The 18,096-nt window shown below is 36.0% G+C and overlaps 2 protein-coding genes across 4 annotated transcripts in view; one reads left to right on the forward strand and one right to left on the reverse strand.

The window, feature by feature from the left end:
* Positions 1-18,096, reverse strand: part of PPAT (phosphoribosyl pyrophosphate amidotransferase) — a 37,049-nt gene that overhangs the window by 15,755 nt on the left and 3,198 nt on the right. The gene's annotated exons all lie outside the window — the stretch shown is intronic.
* Positions 719-18,096, forward strand: part of PAICS (phosphoribosylaminoimidazole carboxylase and phosphoribosylaminoimidazolesuccinocarboxamide synthase) — a 51,430-nt gene continuing 34,052 nt past the window's right edge. Inside the window, exons 1-8 of one of the 2 annotated variants that reach the window (XM_073805297.1) lie at positions 719-1,105; positions 5,692-5,778; positions 7,319-7,702; positions 8,828-8,917; positions 13,799-13,870; positions 14,658-15,029; positions 15,357-15,422; positions 17,477-17,613. In XM_073805297.1, the coding sequence (XP_073661398.1) occupies positions 724-1,105; positions 5,692-5,778; positions 7,319-7,702; positions 8,828-8,917; positions 13,799-13,870; positions 14,658-15,029; positions 15,357-15,422; positions 17,477-17,613 (1,590 nt within the window). In that variant the 5' untranslated portion in view covers positions 719-723. The remainder of the gene's footprint in view (positions 1,106-5,691; positions 5,779-7,318; positions 7,703-8,827; positions 8,918-13,798; positions 13,871-14,657; positions 15,030-15,356; positions 15,423-17,476; positions 17,614-18,096) is intronic. The other variant, XM_033857071.2, reaches the window with a different exon arrangement.

An 18,096-nucleotide genomic window follows, 5' to 3' on the forward strand; every position in this document is an offset into this window, starting at 1 on the left:
GTAAATCTCTACCATAATATGTATGTATACATTAACAACTAATACATGATTTATTTGGTAAAAAGGATCTTTTCCAAAATTGTAATTGTTTAGACATTTTAATGACAAGAAAAATTACAATATTAAATGTACTTGCAAAGTAAAAATCTAAAAAGTTAAAATTGAAGTGATTTTACTAAATTACCAATGCTTTACATACTATGAACTATTATGCTGAAAACAGACATGCGTAATACTATACATCCTATATAAATGAATAATTTGTGACTTAGGATTTATTTATTTAGTGAAATGATGTGGTTTGTAGTTAACCAATGTTCAAAGACTAAGTGATTCATATCACAGGAGAAATAAAAATGTTAGCCATAAACCTTAGGGCAGAAAGAACCTCTGCCAACCATTTTCAAAACAAACAAACAAAAAATCAACAATCATATAGTAAACTACAAATAAACACAAAAAAAGTTTTCTTTCCTTTTTGTCTCAGGGTAATTTTTCCTTTAAAGCTGAAATGAATAACATTAGGAATCATTTAGGTCCAGGCTTCTTTAATCACAAAGCCTGCTTATTTGGCAGTTTCTCAAGTTACTCCCCTCAGGCAGCTTGAACCAGTTAAACTAGATCCTTTCAGCTCTTCAGAGCTTATTGACAACCAGCCGTCTGGTTTCCTAGGAAACAAAACCTTGGCTAGAAATAGTGAATCATTTCCAGGTCACTTTCAACATGGAGAGTGGAGCAGGAAAGCACTGGACTGAGGAAGAGGTTAAAGCTTTGCTAAGTATCTGGGCAGAAAAAAATATACGAAAACAACTCTATGGAACACTGAGAAATAAAGGAATATTCATCTACATTGCTAAAAGGCTGCAAGCACTAGGAGTATACAGAGATTGGAAACAGTGCCGGGCAAAGTACAAAAATCTCAAATATGAATACAGAACGGTTAAATATGCCCACAACTCTGGAGACAGCTCTAAAACTATGAAGTTCTTCCATGATTTGGATGCGATCCTGCAGTATGAACCTGCCACACAATTAACAGAGGAAGATGCAAATGACAGGTGCCTGGCAACGCTGAGCCAAAGTACAGCCCCAGAGATCACTGAAGGTAAAAAGAAAAAGTACCATTCTTTTGTTTTTACCCAGCAAACTGTAAAAGAACCAGACTTGAGTCCATATGATAAATATAGCCTGAAATATCAAGGTTGAGAAAAATAACTGACCTGTTATGTATATGCTATTTTGCACAAGGTAAAAATTAATCTCAAAAGAGTTTAATGCCAACCATTTTAAAAACCTGTAAAATACAGAAAAAACACGTTAAAATGACACCAACTGCTAGTGCCAACTGCTCCTTACCCATGTTGATGCAGTTTTTGGAAAATGGATTGTGTTCTGAAAATATTTTAAGTCTTAATTTTATAAGAGTCGTGAAAAAAAAATATTGCTCAACTGTTGTTTTCCCACAGCTCCAAATAAGATAGAACTTTCTGCTCTATATTATGTTCCCACTTTCCTAAATTTATAAATAAAAGCACTAAAATACTAATAACTGATAAAGAACTTCCTTACTTGTTTGGAAGAACATCTCCATTTTAACAGTAAGTAAAACAAATAGATTTGATAGATTAAATGATTTATGATTAAATGACTTAAATACTGGCATATCTCAGGGATATTGTGGGTTCAGCTCTAGACCTCTGCAATAAAGCAAATATCTCAACAAAGCGAGTCACACAAACTTTTTGGTTTCACAGTGCATATACAGTATGTTTACACTATACTGTAGTCTATTAAATGTGTAACAGCATTAGGTCTAAAAAAAAACCAATGTATATGCCTTAATTAAAAAATACTTCATTGCTAAAAAAATGCTAACCATCATTTTAGCTTTCAGTGAGTTGTAGCAGTAACATCAAAGATCACTGATCACAGATCACCATAATACAATTAACTAGTTTGAAACATCTTGAGAGTTACCAAAATGTGACACAGAGACCAGAAACGAGCATGCTGTTGGAAAAATGGCGCTAACAGGCTTGCTTGACACAGGGTTGCCACAAACCTTTAATCTGCCAAAAATACAATATCTGAAAAGTAATATATGCCTTATTAAAACAAGGTTCTTGAGCTGCTGTGTTGTTAAACCCAACACTATTTACATAGAATTTGCTCGCTGTGGAAGCCGAACGTATCACTAGGCAAATTGGGAAAAATCAATGGCAGTAATGAGATTTCTCCCATGGCCAAAATCTTAGCATAGCTATTTTTAAGAACAGAGTTGTTCAATTCAATTCAAAATCTGTTTAATACCTACTGTCTGTGTACACCGTGTGCAAAGCAGTGAGTTACATGCATTCATGGATGTAACCACAGAAAGGAGGGAACTGTGAATAAATGTAACCCAAAAGAAAGTGGTAAGTGGTATAATAAAGGTACCAAATAAGAAGGGGGGTTAAAGATGAGAGATTACAGTTGAGTTAACTTGGGTTATCTGAACTTCGTGTTTAAAGCTCAATAATAAAATCCTTTGGTAAAAAATCCACCCAACTTACTGCCTTTACACTTCTAATACCAAACCAAATTCTGAGAAAGCTTTGCAGTCATTACCAAGTTAAACAGTAATTATATTATTTTATTCAGTTTATCACTCTGCACTCATCATCATCTAAATGCTTTAAGTATTGATTAACAATAAGTAAATCACTCACTGAGCTTCTGAAAGGCCTTGATTTAACCACAGGTTGGTGTAATGAAGATGTGATGGTAATATCTCCACTTCTTAATGGGATCTTCTAGCCCTTTCAGCTACTTGCATGGCTCCAAACTCCCCATTTCACTCATAAGCAGAGGGCCCACAATACACCTTAACCATGTATGTTTAGGGTATGTCAAACACCCAGTTCTAAAACCAGCTCTCTTCCCCCATCAAAACTGATCCTCCTACAAATTGCTTCCACCTTACTATCACTGTATTTCTGGTCACTTAAATAGAAATGTTTGAGACAACCTTGATTTTTTGTCAGTCACTAAGTCCTTAAAAAAAATCTACTGACATGTTTCATAAATTTATCTCTCTGCTCCATTTTCATTACCACGATCCAGAACTTCATCATCGCATGGAATATTAGGATAACCTCTTAACTGGCCTCCCCAGTTTTCAGCCCCTTCTCACATTATCTTCCACAATGCCACTGATTGTTTTTATACAATTTTTTAAATTATAAAATTACAAACAATTAGCATTTTGTTTACATTTAAAATAATCTTTAAATTATACCCAGAATTGACCATAATTTAGGGTTAAATGTTACTTAATGGTTCCATAATATTTAACTGAGTGCATATACCAGAGTTTGGGTCTTTGCCCCCTTATATAACGGATGCTGCAATCGATTACCTTTCTCTTTTTTTTGGCCACACTGCACGACTTCCGGGATCTAAGTTCCCTGACCAGGGATTGAACCTGGGCCCCAGCAGTGAGAGCGCCACGTCCTAAACATTGGACCGCCAGGGAATTCCCTACAATCAATTATCTTTTGTCCATTTTTAAAATTATTACTTTAGGATAGGCTATCAGAATTCAATTTCTGGTTCAGCGGGGGGTATAATTACTTTGAAACATATTGCTAAAATAACTGCTTTCCAAAAGAATTGTAATTTAACAATGAGACTGTCCCTTTTATAGAACCCTGTCAAGTAAGATTATGGAGTGAGGTTGAAAGGGGGAGAGACTTTGCTAATTTAATAAATAATGGAGTATGCTAATTTAATAAAGAACCGAGTACAACAGTGTATGCAATAAATAACTTTTACTTTGCATTTGTTTAATTACTAGTGCTGTGGAACATTTTCCTACATATTTATTCAGTTTTACAAATTGACTGTTCATGTCAATTGAGGTCTTCGAAAAATCTGCATGACCTCTTTGGCCTTACAAGTTTGGCTGATTTTTATGCGACCCACAAAAGTTGAAAGTTTTAATATAGTCACATAGTTTCTTTTCTAAGGCTTAGAAAGCTCTCCTTTCTCCAGGTCTAATTCATTTATAATGTCTTCTGGTGTTTTTGGTGGAAGCAGCAGAATTTTTATTGGTGTAGGGTAAAAAGAGGAAGGGAAGGAAATGAATGTGCCTTTTCTACTGTTGGGATCAACCTCATTCATGCAAAGGGTAAGGACAGAGGATCTGGTCCCTTCTGTTAGGCAGCAGGTAGTCTGACTGAGCCTTTGCAAAAGACCCAAATACAAATTCTAAGACGCTTCATGTTCCGGAAGTTATAATTATCCTCAACCTCAGAATACCTTTGGCCGACTGCGGCCAAATCATATTCCTTCGCTGAAAGAAAGTTTCCGCTCTCTTTCCCTCCTCTTCCTACATACAAATGCATTAGGAATAATGACTTAAGAGTTTCAGTTTAAAATCTCCATGGCATGGGGCCCCTACATACAATTTTGGGATTCATGCTAGGAATGACCAACCTAAGGGAAAAAAAAGAGAAATCCCCTGAAGAAGTTGGGGAGAGAGCTTTTCTTTTCTTCCCCCCACCTGTATGTTCAGCTCCAGGACCTTTTCAGTAAACAAAAGTAGGCCCTAAAGCAGAAAACAGAATAGCAAACCCTACCTTTCCTTGCTGTTCTCATCAAGCTCGGCTGTTAAATTACCTGGGGATATTAACATCTTTTGTTCTTCTCTCTAAAGAGAATTTTTATGTAACTTCAGATTTTTATTTCCCATATTCCCAACTAAATCCAAAACATCCCCTAACTGCAATTTAGCCTCAAATAATTATGAAACTTGATTTAAAAACTGACAATTTTTATATTGAGTTTTAAATTTATATAATTATGCCATTTGAAAACACTGATACTTCCCTTATTTTTCACTTGTTTGTTTTTAATATAAGAATCCCCAGTATAATGTTTAAGATGATAAACAGCATTCATTTTCTTATTCTTTAATGGAATGCCTTGAAATTATAATGGTGAATAGCAATTTTAAAATGAACGTTTACACCATCAAAATCATACCTAACATTGATCTCCTAATGTAAAATGCTATTTCTGTTACTCAGTAAAACAAAATTAGAAAAACATGTGGAAATAATATAAGGAGATCAAGGAGGGATGTCTTCATTTTTCAAGGCTGACATGGTTCTTTTAAATGGTACATTCCTTGGTCCATTTAAGCAAAACTTAGATTAATTTCTGGAAAGTTTAGTATGCATCAATCAACTAGTTACATACGATACATACAAACTCAGCTATTTGACCATATATGCCAATAAAACAAGATTTTCTGATTATCTCATTGCAGGATTTCTCTTTCACATTACCAGTATCACTTAAAGGGCCGACTACGTTAAAGCACCTAAAATACAAAAAAAGAGAAAATACCTCATTTTAAAGACGTAATTTAATTTGAAAACTAACTACAACCATCTCTAGAAACTTATAAAAGAAGCAAACAATTCTAGTGGAAGTTCAAAATGTCAATGTGATGGAAGCAATTAGATTTTTCTTTATGGACATAAATATTTAAACCATATTATACCACTATTACAAAAAGCATCTAACCTAAATCTATAATCCTTCATGAATATGAACAAATTCAACTCAAACTATTAGCATTATCAGTTATAATCCAATTTTAATTTTCCTTCGTACTTATTTCTAAAAGGAATTCTCTCTTTCCAGGCAAAATGTCAGTTACATCAGTAGACAAGGAAGACATCCCAGGAAATCCTTTACTTTTGGTTTCTCATGTCAGACCAATGGAACTAGGTAGGTATGGTATGGTGGGCCAAATATATAGTGAAACTGATCCAATTTCAAATTGGAAAGTAAGATTGGTTTCAAATCTGAGAAAATGGATGAGTTTTCCTGGTAGAAACACTTAAGATTAATTTATGTTTCCCTCTTTTTTACCAACCTATAAAAAAAAAAATCATTTCTAAAACAAATGATTTCCTTAACAAAATGTAAATTGCCTGGAAATATTAGCCTTCAAACCTCCAATCTTTATTATTTAAATATAGTAAGGCATCTGATGGCCAAAATTACACATAGTAAGTGCTTAATATTAATGAGCATATGACTTCAGCATTTCTGGGGTCTAAGAAGAACAGAATTTTATATTTGAAAGTAAATAATATCAAATCCATAATGAAGTCAAGGATGATTTTATTCACCCAAAAAGTCAACATAAATCTCTTTCTTGCTTCTAAATTCTTACTGAAAGTTAATCCAAGTATGGAAAAATACTGAAAAGCATCTTAAAGAAAAGAAATTAAATACACCACAAAATAAAAACAACTCCCTACCTCAAGTAAATACTATAGTGTTTTTTAATGAGTAATGTTATGGATGCTGAGGTCCAAACTACCTTTTTATTAAACATGAAATCTGAGAAAAACAAGATAATGGGTTGTTAAATAACCAATATAATGTCAAGTAATGCCATTACCATAAAACGAGTTGCAGAACTGTACCAGAGATGTAATACAAAGTTATTAAAATATTTATAACTAAGTGGAGACATTCTGCCTAATGCATTATGAAATTTCTGGCACATTTCCTTGCATTAAAAGAATATAATATTTCACTTTGGCATTTGGTCTTTAATCAATGGGACATCTTTTATTTTCACAAAGAGTAGGAAGCACCAGTTATTAATGTGCCTCTTCCAAGCCCTTCATTCATGAATAGTCTTGGTTCTCAACCCTGAACTGCACACTAGAATCACAATCCAGGGATGAGGGGTGAGGGCAGTGGTTTATAAAAGCTCCCTAGGAGATTCTGATATGCAGCAAGTGGAAACCATTAGATAAAGAAAAAGCATGGGAAGGAGATAAATTGCTCACACCTATCATGAAAAAGTTGTCTTCAACAAGCTGTTTTCTTATGTAATTATATTTATTGCTTTTGACAAATAAATATTACAAAATTATATATTCGACTTTCACTATATACTAACATACATCCCACATACTAAAGGAGTGGAATGGAAGAGAAAGAAACGATAGAGAAGAAAGTTGATCGAAATGTAACTAATTAAAAACACAGCTTTATTAAAGCCAGTCACTGTCACGGTAAGGAACAGATTCAGGTTCTGTGCTTCCATTTCCCAACTAGTTTAAGAGAAAAGCTAAGCTACGATTTACATTTCATCTCCTACAGAGAAAATTACTTCCTTTACTAATGTTGCATCCGATTATTTATCTTAGCTGACGTGTGTAACCCATATATCTGTTTCCCTCCCCACCCGGTACAGGTAACTCTCCACCAATAATGGAACCCCCTAATAATCCAACTTTCATTCCAGCTGTAGCAAATGAAGGAGGAAAACACTGGACTGTGCCAGAAGTCAGGGCTCTGATAGGCATCTGGTCTGATAAAGGCATACAACAACAACTAGAGGGAACAGTGAGAAATAAGAGGATATTTGAACAAATTGCTGCCGAGCTTCAGAAACTCGGAATAGAGAGAGACTGGAAGCAGTGCAGAACAAAGTACAAAAACTTAAAACATGAATACAAGATTGTAAGAATGGCTCAAGACCTAGGCATGACTAAGAGTATGAAATTTTTTACTGAGTTGGATGCTATTCTGGGACACAGTAAAACAGAAAACTCACAAGAACAGGAATCCCACGATGGAAAGGAAGCCACAGGATGTGCCAATGTAAAAATGGAAGACGATCAGACAGGTAGGAAGGCAAAGAAAAGTAATCTTAACATCATGCTACCATATAAAAAAATGTCAATACATGAATACAGTTTAAGTTAAATAGGTTTCATTAAATGCTATTCAACAAGCTAATTGCTCAATTTATCATGAAACAGATTTCACATATATTTGATCAGAACACAGAAAATAGTACAGAGTTACACAGAAGGAGGAAAGAAATTTGAATTTCTAGAAGTTTAAAAAGACCAATTTTAATAAAGCAAAAATGCAATTCCAGATGGCAGAAGTTAAAGCAAATTTTCATACCAGTTGTGGTAAAATCATGAGTAAACAGAAAAGGGGCATTGAAAAACTTAGAAAAATACAAAACCTGTGAGAATGTAAGTGTGAGTTGTCCTGGGACACATCATAAAGTTCTTCAAAACGAGTTTAACCCAGAGGATTGAGATGCAATATACACAAAGACATGACAGACAGCATGAAATAAACTGTATGAGTTCTAGGCCAGGAGTCAGGAAATCCAAGTTCTAACTCAGTCTCTGTGGAACTTTGAACTCACAAGTCTCTCCTCTAGACCTGACTATGTAAAAGGGCAGACTGGACAAGACATTCTTAAAGACCTCTACCAAACATAATGTTTCTAGATCTTAACATCATTAAATGATGCAGTTCTAATTCTTAAGAGTATGAGTGTGTGTCTAGGGGAAAGAGAGGGAAATGATAGAGAGTTAGGATTGGGAAATGGTGGTGAGAAGTCCTAAAATGTTTCACTGGTGGACAAGAAAAGAAACTGGTCTGCTGGAGAACTATACATCTCCCCCATTAAAATTAAAATGTAAAATAACTGGTGATCAAGTAGCCCAACAGCAGTGGCCTGATTATGTTCCTACAGTAATTGCTGGAGGTGCAGCTGAAGATGACTGTCAGTTTTATGTCAGAAGACCTAGTAACACCAGATATTTATAGTGACCTAAGACTAAAAAATATGTTTAAGGATGGGGAATCTAAGCTACAGAAAAGTGAACAACCACAGTTTTTAGTATCAGGTTCACTCTAAAAGGGAAAATAATATATCAGAACTTAAAACACAAATCTGAAAGTGAATAAAAAACAAACCACCATATATCCCACTATGTTCATACAGTCATTACTGGAGATGCAGCTGAAGACGACTCGGTCAGTAATATGTCAGAAGACCTAAGAGAGACAGATACGAGACAAAGCCCTGGCACAGGTAAAACAGTATTCGTTTTTGGTTCTTTTTTGGTCTGTGACAAAATACATAAGATGTTATTATAAGATGCTGCTACAGACTGAACTGTGTCACCCCCAAATTCGTATGTGGAAGCCCTAACCCCCGCTGTTATTACATTTGGAGATGGGGCCGTTGGGAGATAATTAGGTTTAGATGAGGTCATAAGGGTGAGGCCTTCATGATGAGTTTTATGGGGGCATGTGTATGCATATGGCTGATTCGCTTTGTTGTGCCACAGAAACTAACACAGTATTGTGAAGTAATTATACTCCAATAAAGATCTATTTAAAAAAAAGAACATATACGAGAATGTTATAACATTATGAAGTACTGTTGGATAATACATTTCCAAAATACAGAAATGGAAGGTGGAAATTATTAATGACAGTAAAGTTCCCTAAGGCTGTTGTTCTCAAAGTGTAGCGGCATCAGCATCATCTGGGAACTTATTCAAAACGCAAATTCTTGGGCCCCATCCAGAATCAGAAACTCTGAAGGTGAGGCCCAGCAATCTGTTAAGTACTTCAGGTGATTCTGATATATGTCAAATTTGAGAACCACTGCCCTGTGGTATAGGGTAGTAAGGGGATGAAGAGTGTGTGTTTCCTATCGGATGGTTTGCCTTTTACACAAACCAAAATTGGGGGAAGAGGAAGCCTAGCCATCACAGACCTTGTATGTAGTCTTTCAGTCGAAAGCTTCACAGAGCCTTGGGAAGTATAAAGACCAATGCTGATTAAAAAATCAGGGGACCCACGGTCTTGGCAAACTTCAGATAAAAAGCTTGATGGGAGAAAGGATAGCTGCCAGAACACTGACAGGTATAAATGGAGAGAAATTAAGGAGACTAACTAGACAGGAATGTGCAGCTGACTAGAGTGAGACAACAAAAGTAAACAAAGCTCTGTGCTCCTAAGGATTCTAAAGATATCACTGCAATGGCCCTTGTCATTAGGAGTTAAAATCAGATTACTACTTATAGTGTTTAATAAGGCAGAAGGATTTCCATGAAAAAAGTTAAAAACGTTAGCATTCAGATGTAAGCTTGTTAGTCCTCTGGAAAACTCACTTAAGTACAACACCTCAAGGTAATTTTTTATATATAAAAGGAAAATATTAAGTCAGATGTAAACTGATAGGTTTTAAAAAGTTGTTTGGTATGTTTACATGTTAGTATGGAATATATTTAGAAAATATGAAACAGGATGTTTACAGTCATTCTAGAAATAATACTATTTTAAATTTTCAGGTGAAAATAAAAGCAAAGGTATAAACCCACATGGATCTCAGCAGCTACATATGAAAACAATTTAAATAGGCAAGAATTTTAGGCACACCTGCAATATATACCACTCGATGCACAAGTTGCCAGTCCACTATTTGGAAGATTGTTCTGTTGAGGTTAAAGACATGGATATTTATGTTTAGAAAAAAAGTTCACATCAATAGGTAGAGGTCACCTCATTTTTTTAATACATTTTACTAATAAATATTATTATCGGAGTTGCCATTGCTCCATATTGTTAACGTTGACACTTGGTCATAAAACCGATCTCCCAAAAGTAACACTTTCCTACCTTAAAAGTATACTATAAGCTTCTTTCGTACTTCAAATAAAAATGCAGCTAGAGCTGTGGACCCCTGAATTCTGGATAAGTAATTAGTTCCCAACTTAGAACTCCTGGAGATTTTGGTTTAGTGTGTGTTGTAGAGTGGATTCAGGCACCTGTATTTTTAGAGAAGATCATCAAGCACAGCCAGGTTGTCGTGGTTTTAGAGAATAATACCAGCAAACGGCTGAAGACAGTAATACATAAAATCCAATTTGATTCCACTTGGGGTAGAAAAATCAGCTACTTCCAGCAAATTATCACTTTAAAAATGTATGACCAACGAAATATGAAGAAGTTAATCAATCACCGGGAAGAATCATAGAACTCTTAGGCTATGCCTAAGTAAAAAGAAATGGCCCATGAAAACGGAATAACTACTTCTTTGGATCTAAAATAAATTTATTTTTCTCCCAGTCTGAGCATAGGCAATAGAGGAGAAAAGGAATCAGAAAGCTACCGCGGGAGAAAGGACTGGTTGTCTGAAGGGAAATTTGTGTTTGACAATCTTATCAGCTAGCTACCTGTCTCTTCTGAATATGGAGAAATTAAATTGCCTTAATGAATCTCCGTATCAGTTGCTATTTAAATGAGGTAGAATACCTCAATACCTTGGCATTCTGGCCAAAGTCACTGCTTTCTAGTATAGGACAGTCACAGGTAGATCAACTCAGAGGGGTAGAGACCGGCACATATATCCTATTAGAGGCCACTCTTATCGTCAGCCTAAAATTCACATGTGAAAGACTACATGGTTCTTTTAAGAATAATCTTAAAACTATTTTCCTTTTGGCTGTAGTAAAATGTATTTCCAAAATTAAAATAGTCACTAGCTTGGCAATTTCACAAAAATTAGCAATGTGATGGCCAGCAGAGGGCATTAAAGTATCTATTGATAGTACCTCAGAAGGCATGCCAAGCATTTTGTTTTCTCCAATTCATTTATTTCTTTTAACAGACTGAAAAAGTCTAGTTTTCTTTAAAATGGAATATTTAAACACTTCTGTATATTTTGTATACAATTTGGATAAACTTAGCAGTAAAATTATTATATACTCTAATGTACTTTAGTCATATGAAACAGTGTTAAGAACTTTTAAAAAATTATAAGCATGTAAAAAAAGCTAAGACGTAGGTAAGCTGATAAATTTAAACACAGGCAACTTGTTAATTAAAAAGGTGTCATTTTTCTAATTCTTACTGTTTATACTTTAATAAACTTTTAAAAAGCTGTGACAAAATAAAGCTTATGTCTGGTCTTTGCCCCTAGTTCCTAGCACAGAGTTTCAAAAACCTTTGGAATTTCCAGTGGTAGACGTGTTTTGGGTTTTTTTGTTGTTTTTGTTTTAAATTCTAATGAGGTGATCCAGGGTGGGTTTCTAGGTAGCGTCAGGATGGTCACCAGAAAAACCACCCTTGTGATAAGAGTTGGAATTTTGGCCCAGCCTGACCTCCAGGAGGTAGGTCATGCCATAAATCAATCATGTGGATGAAAACTCTGACTCAGGTGAGCTTCTTGGATGAACACATTGATACGCTGAAGGGTGACACATCCTGCTTCCTGGACCGGCTCAGTCTTGCCCTACATGCCTCTTGATTTGCCTGTTCCTGAGTTCTTTTACGATAAAACTGTAATCCTAAGTATAGCACTTTCCTAAGTTCAAGAGTCGTTCTAGCAAATTTATCGAACCTGAGGAGGTCATGGCACCCCCTGAATTTATAGCCAGGCAGCCAGAAGTGTGGCCGGCATGTGAAGTAAAGGCAGTCTTGTGGAAGATTTGAGTCCTTAAAACTGCAGAGTCTGATGCTAATTCTGGGCAGTTAGTGTCAGAATTGAATTGCCGTACACACAGTTGGGGTGGACATAACAGAAACTAAATGCTCCTCTTTCCTTAAAAGATACTAAATTTAGGGATTCCTCCCTCCCCCCCCACATTGACATTTTACTGTCTAGAACTAATTACTCAAAATTTCTCCATAATACCTAATCTTTGTAAATGTTATGTCCTGGAATAGAACATGTGCCTCAGCCTAGGAACTGACAGTTTTAGTCACTTAAGTAAAATGTTCACTGAAGTATAAATTCATGTTTTGCTGAAATGAGATTTGAGCTCAAAGTTTACCGTGGACTTGGGATCTCCAAAAGTAACCACTGGGGCAAGGGTAGGGGAAGGGTTTGGGCATGGAAGGAGGTGGTAGGTGTAGTTATAAAAGGGCAACCTTTTGATGAAACTGTTGAGTATCTTGACCTTGATAGTAAAGACACAAACCTACAAAGGTGATAAAATTATTATAGAAGTTAATACACACTGCAAGTGCACATGCACACATTCACAAATGAGTGCAAATAAGATCTGGGAAATCAGAATATAGTGGCAGATTGTACCAGTCAGTATCCTTGAAGTAACAGAATATTACGGTTTATAAAATCTCCACGTACCCATTGCTGCATATGCTTACTGCCCTCTTAACTACATTTTTGCCTCGCAGATCTACTAATACAAACCTTTGTCTAATTTTACAATAATCATTGCAAGCAACTAGACACCTAATCATAGTAATATAGATTTTCTTTTTAAATGTCCCAGTGTATAGGAAAGTACAGCTGGGATAAAAGAAGACTGTCACAGCATTGCTGTACTTCAACATAGCAATCCAACATACCCATATGAGGAGCCGTCCCCAAATTACAAACATCTGACTTGTAAACATCCTAAACACATACTGGTCCACTAGAATAAATCCCTGTTATATTTACCGGGCTAAGCATTTTAAGTTCCTTAAAATATTTATCACTTATCTGCTGTTAACATCTGAATGTGAAAACTGCTAAAATCACTTAAAATCTTAAGAGTCTTTCATTCCTTTATATGTTTTGCAATAAGGATCATTCTCAGTTAAAAGGAGGATCAAATGAAAAAAGAGATGTAAGAGCACTCTGGCAGGCATTAAAATGTAACAATGAAAGACGTTACCAAATTGGATCACAAAGCACTTTCATACTCCCAAACAGAGCATACTGCCTCGAGACTTTTAAGGCAGCATACTTCCAACATTTTGGTGTTGGTGGTGAATTCTATAAGGGCATCTCAAAGTTTGGTTACAGATGGCAAATGTTCCTGGCTTTGAGGTTACAGTTTTGATGCTGGGATCCAGTCTTACTACTTTTTCAGCACAATCTTCAATTGCAAAAGTAGATTGGGGTTCTGTGAACAACGAATTTAAATTGCTACTGTTTGTTTTCTGACAGAGGAAGACACTGTAAGTACTGCCTCAGAAGAGGTGGGTGGCCCCACAGCACTGCACAGTATCACTGGGTCAGGTACAGCATATACATTGTTGAATTTTAAATGTTCTTTTGATACTGAAAATCTAATATATACCAGTTTAAATAGTTACAGGGAAGATCTCTATTATGTATTATCCCAAATGCCTGAGTTGGTAGAGAATATGGTAGGGAGTAAAGAAAATGTCTATTCGCACTTCTTTTTTTAAGTTAATTAATTAATTAATTAAATTTTTGGCTGCGTTGGGTCTTCGTTGATGCGCACGGGCTTTCTCTAGTTGCGGCGAGCCGGGGCTACTCTCCGTTGTGCTGCGCAGGCTTCTCATCGCGGTGGCTTCTCTTGTTGCAGAGCACGGGCTCTAGGTGCGCGGCCTTCAGTAGTTGTGGCTCGTGGGCTCTAGAACACAGGCTCAGTAGTTGTGGCGCACGGGCTTAGTTGCTCCGCGGCACCTTGGATCTTCCCAGACCAGGGCTTGAACCCGTGTCCCCTGCAGGCGGATTCTTAACCACTGCCCCACCAGGGAAGTCCCTATTCCCACTTCTTACTAAAAAAATCTGTAAATACAGAGACTCTCCATATTCATAAATATCCAATGAAGAATACCTACTGATGAAAAGCAGCTAATATTCTCACTAATATTGGGGATTAGTCTGCCTTATAATTTAAAAAATATTTTGTTTGCATATGAATATATGAAAAAAGATGATCCTTATACTGAAATTCTCAGTGCTTTACATCAATCCAGGTTGTTTTAAATGAATGAGATTCAAATACAGGATGTATCTAAAAGTTTGAATAATTGTAACTCATGTCGATTCATAGGTAATCATATTCCTTTAGAAGATGCTAAAAGTCATTTACAGATTATAACAGTGAGCAACACAGAGGCTGGAAAACACTGGTGTGACAATGAGGTCAGAGCACTTATAAACATATGGTCTGACGAAAAAATTAAGCAAATGCTTGAAGGGGCCACAAGAAACAAAGAAATATTTGAGGAAATTGCCAGAAGACTAATGCAGTTTGGAATAGACAGAGACTGGAAACAATGTCGTACCAAATACAAAAATTTAAAATATGAATACAGAGTTTTACAAAAGAAAACTGGCAACCCTCAAGGAAAAATGAGATTTTATGAAGAAGTTGATGGCCTCCTAAGACAACCATCTCTCAGAACTGCCAAATGGAAACATGGTAACCTTGGAAGTGACCCTTTCAAAATGAAAATACTATAAACTTTCCTCTTTGCATTTAACTTAGCAAGATATTCTTCAGTAGTAAATTCCTAACACTATTTTATGTTCAAATGACCCCCTAAATTATTATAAATCACATACCTAATATAAGTCAAGAATTTCAATGTCTTTTCAAATCTTGTACCAAAATATTCCTAATTCTTAAACTCATTCTTCATCTGTCCAACTGCTTAAATGTTCTAACTTTAGTGGATTTGAATGCTTGAAGACTAATGTATTTTAGACGATGTCATATAATGATTCTTCTCCTATGTTCTCATTTAAGAATTATTTGAAAGTCATACCCAAAACCCAAGAACTTTGAGAATCAAGAGAAGAGCACATGAAGACGGTAAGAGTCTGAGAAATGCCAACTTTTTCCACACTGAGAAAAACTTCTGTAGCTTTTTCCTGATCAGAGATGTTTATTCCTGTCCTTGACAAATTAGACTATATTGTTTGAGTTGTGTGAGAGCAAAAAATGCTGAAAAATGATTTCTTTCATAGCTTATTAAGAGTGAAAGTAAGAAAGTAAACAGAAACTTTCCCAGATCAGAAATTTCTGCACAGCTATGCATTTATCATGAGCCTTTAAATTACACTTTTCAGTGATTGCTATTAGAAGACTAGGATGTAAAAGGAAAACCCCCCACAAACTAGTAAGTTCTGAATTTTGGTTTTCTCCAAAGGTAGCCAGCAATGGTTGTGACATTTTAGTATTGATAATTCTACAAATAAGCCAAACGCAGAAGCCAGCTAATTATGGAGCTGTAATTCCAAACTGACCCATTATAAGTATCAGAAAAGGTAACATAATATAGTATAGCACAGAGAAGAAAAACGGAGAATATAAGAAAAAGCACTGGTCTGAGACTCAGAAAACCTGAGTTCTAGTCTCCCTTTACCTGAAAAATTCAACACGGAGCAAATGACTGCATCTCTCTGGATCTCTAAGATGATCCAACTTTAGCATATAGATTTATAATTTATTGAATTGTTTTGAGTTCACATAAATAGTTAAAGAGCTCAGTTTTTACAAAGTGAAGACATCTATGGAACTACTACTCAAGTCAAGATATAAAACATTACCAGCACCCTAGAGGCCCCCCGTCATCATTAATCATCCTCTTAGCCCCCATAACAGTTATCAATATTCTGACTTCCATCACCACAGATTAGTTTTAGAATCATACAGTATGTTTTTTCTTTAGTATGTATTTTTTAATGTCAAGCTTCTTTTACACAACATTGTTTGTGACATTCATCCATGATTTTACTTGTAGCAGGAGTTTGTTCTTTTTTATTGCCATAGAATTTTCCATTATAGGAACATACATCCCACTACCTTCTTTATCCAATGTTTCCGAATTGGGGCTACTATGAATAATGCTGCTATAAAAATTCTTGTGCATGTCTCCCAATAAACATATGTATGCATCTCTGTGGAGTATACACCCGAGAGTGGGATGCAGGGTCACTGGGTATGCATATATCCAGGCACTGTTCTAAGCACTTTATATATTAACGCATTTAATCCCTACTACAACCCTATGAGGTATAGGTGTTATCATCATCCCCAATTTACAGAGGAGGAAATGGAGGCATAAAGAAGTCTGTGCTGTTGCTCCATTGCCTCTCTGTGAGGGGCAGGGACCACATCAGCCCTGTGTAGTACAGTATTCCTAGTGCCTTGCATACACACAGGAAGAGCTCAGCAAATATTTTTTGAATAAAGTATTAGAGAATAGCAGGAATCCACTGCCCCCCAGCCCTGCCAACAATGCTTATACCTCAAGTGAGCTGAAGATTTTATTCTCCATTTTTTGACATAAATTACAAATCAGACGAGTTGCCCCATGTTTGCCTTCTCTTAATGCCCTTTAATGGATATGCTATTGAAAAGGGAAACTGCTAAGGATTAACCACACAAAAGTATCATTCCCAATACACTGAATTTGTGTACTGGACCTTTAAAATACATAAGTCTAGCCCAACAGGTAAGAAACCAGACTCAGAAATTAAGGAGACTTGACCAAGATCAAACTGTTACTAGCAAACTTGGGACTAGATTTCAAGTCTTATGTTAAAGAGGCTGTTCCTAATACTCACCAGAATGACAAAGCAGTAGTACTTTAAGACCCTTTTGGGGATAAGTCACTTTTCCAACTAAGGGACTGTAAAACACTATAGGAATGTAACATGTTTGGTCATTATTTCTAAGAGATAAAAATCAAAAAAGGTAACTCCAGCCTTAATATGCAACTCACAGCAAGTTCTCTTTTAATCTACTCCTGTGTTCTCCAACAAACTAAATGAAGATAACTGGGAACTAATTCCCCAGATTGGTCTGAGTTCATCTATCTCGCAAGTGCCTTTCTACTGATACGTTATATACTCTGTTTGCAGAACCAGCGGCAGTATCTCTTAAGAAAACTGCTCCTGAGATCACTGCAAATCAGTTTCCTCAAAGAAGAACAGAACCAAAAGATTGTACAGAATGTTTTTGCAGTCAGGAGACCCCCTACGTGACCCAACTTCATCAGGTAAATGTCATAAATTTTTAGAAAAAGTATGAAAATGTTTATCAGTTGTAGGGTTCAATTCCTAACCCAGGGAAATGATAATTCACTGAAAGGCATTTTCATCTCCTAACTAACCAAGGAGAGGCTAGCCAGTTGATTCATGGGATAAATCTATGAAATTTTAGTAATTCCTTTTATGGAACCTTCAAATATGTCCATGTCATTCTAGTCTCCATAAAATGTGACTGTGGTTTAAAGATTTCTGATCTGTCAGGGGGTGTGTGATTTGTCCAGAATTGTGCAAACCACTGAACTAATATTTTTAGGGCTGAAAAAGCACTTGGTGATTATATGAATCTGGCATGAACAAGCATGCACACACAGTTTTACAGCTGAAGAGGACAACTAGTTAGTTTAACATTGAAAAGTCCCCCTGACAGGGGCTTCCCTGGTGGCGCAGTGGTTGAGAGTCCGCCTGCGGTTGCAGGGAACACGGGTTCGTGC

Source organism: Tursiops truncatus, chromosome 5 (assembly GCF_011762595.2).
Source record: "Tursiops truncatus isolate mTurTru1 chromosome 5, mTurTru1.mat.Y, whole genome shotgun sequence".
NCBI lineage: Eukaryota > Metazoa > Chordata > Mammalia > Artiodactyla > Delphinidae > Tursiops > Tursiops truncatus.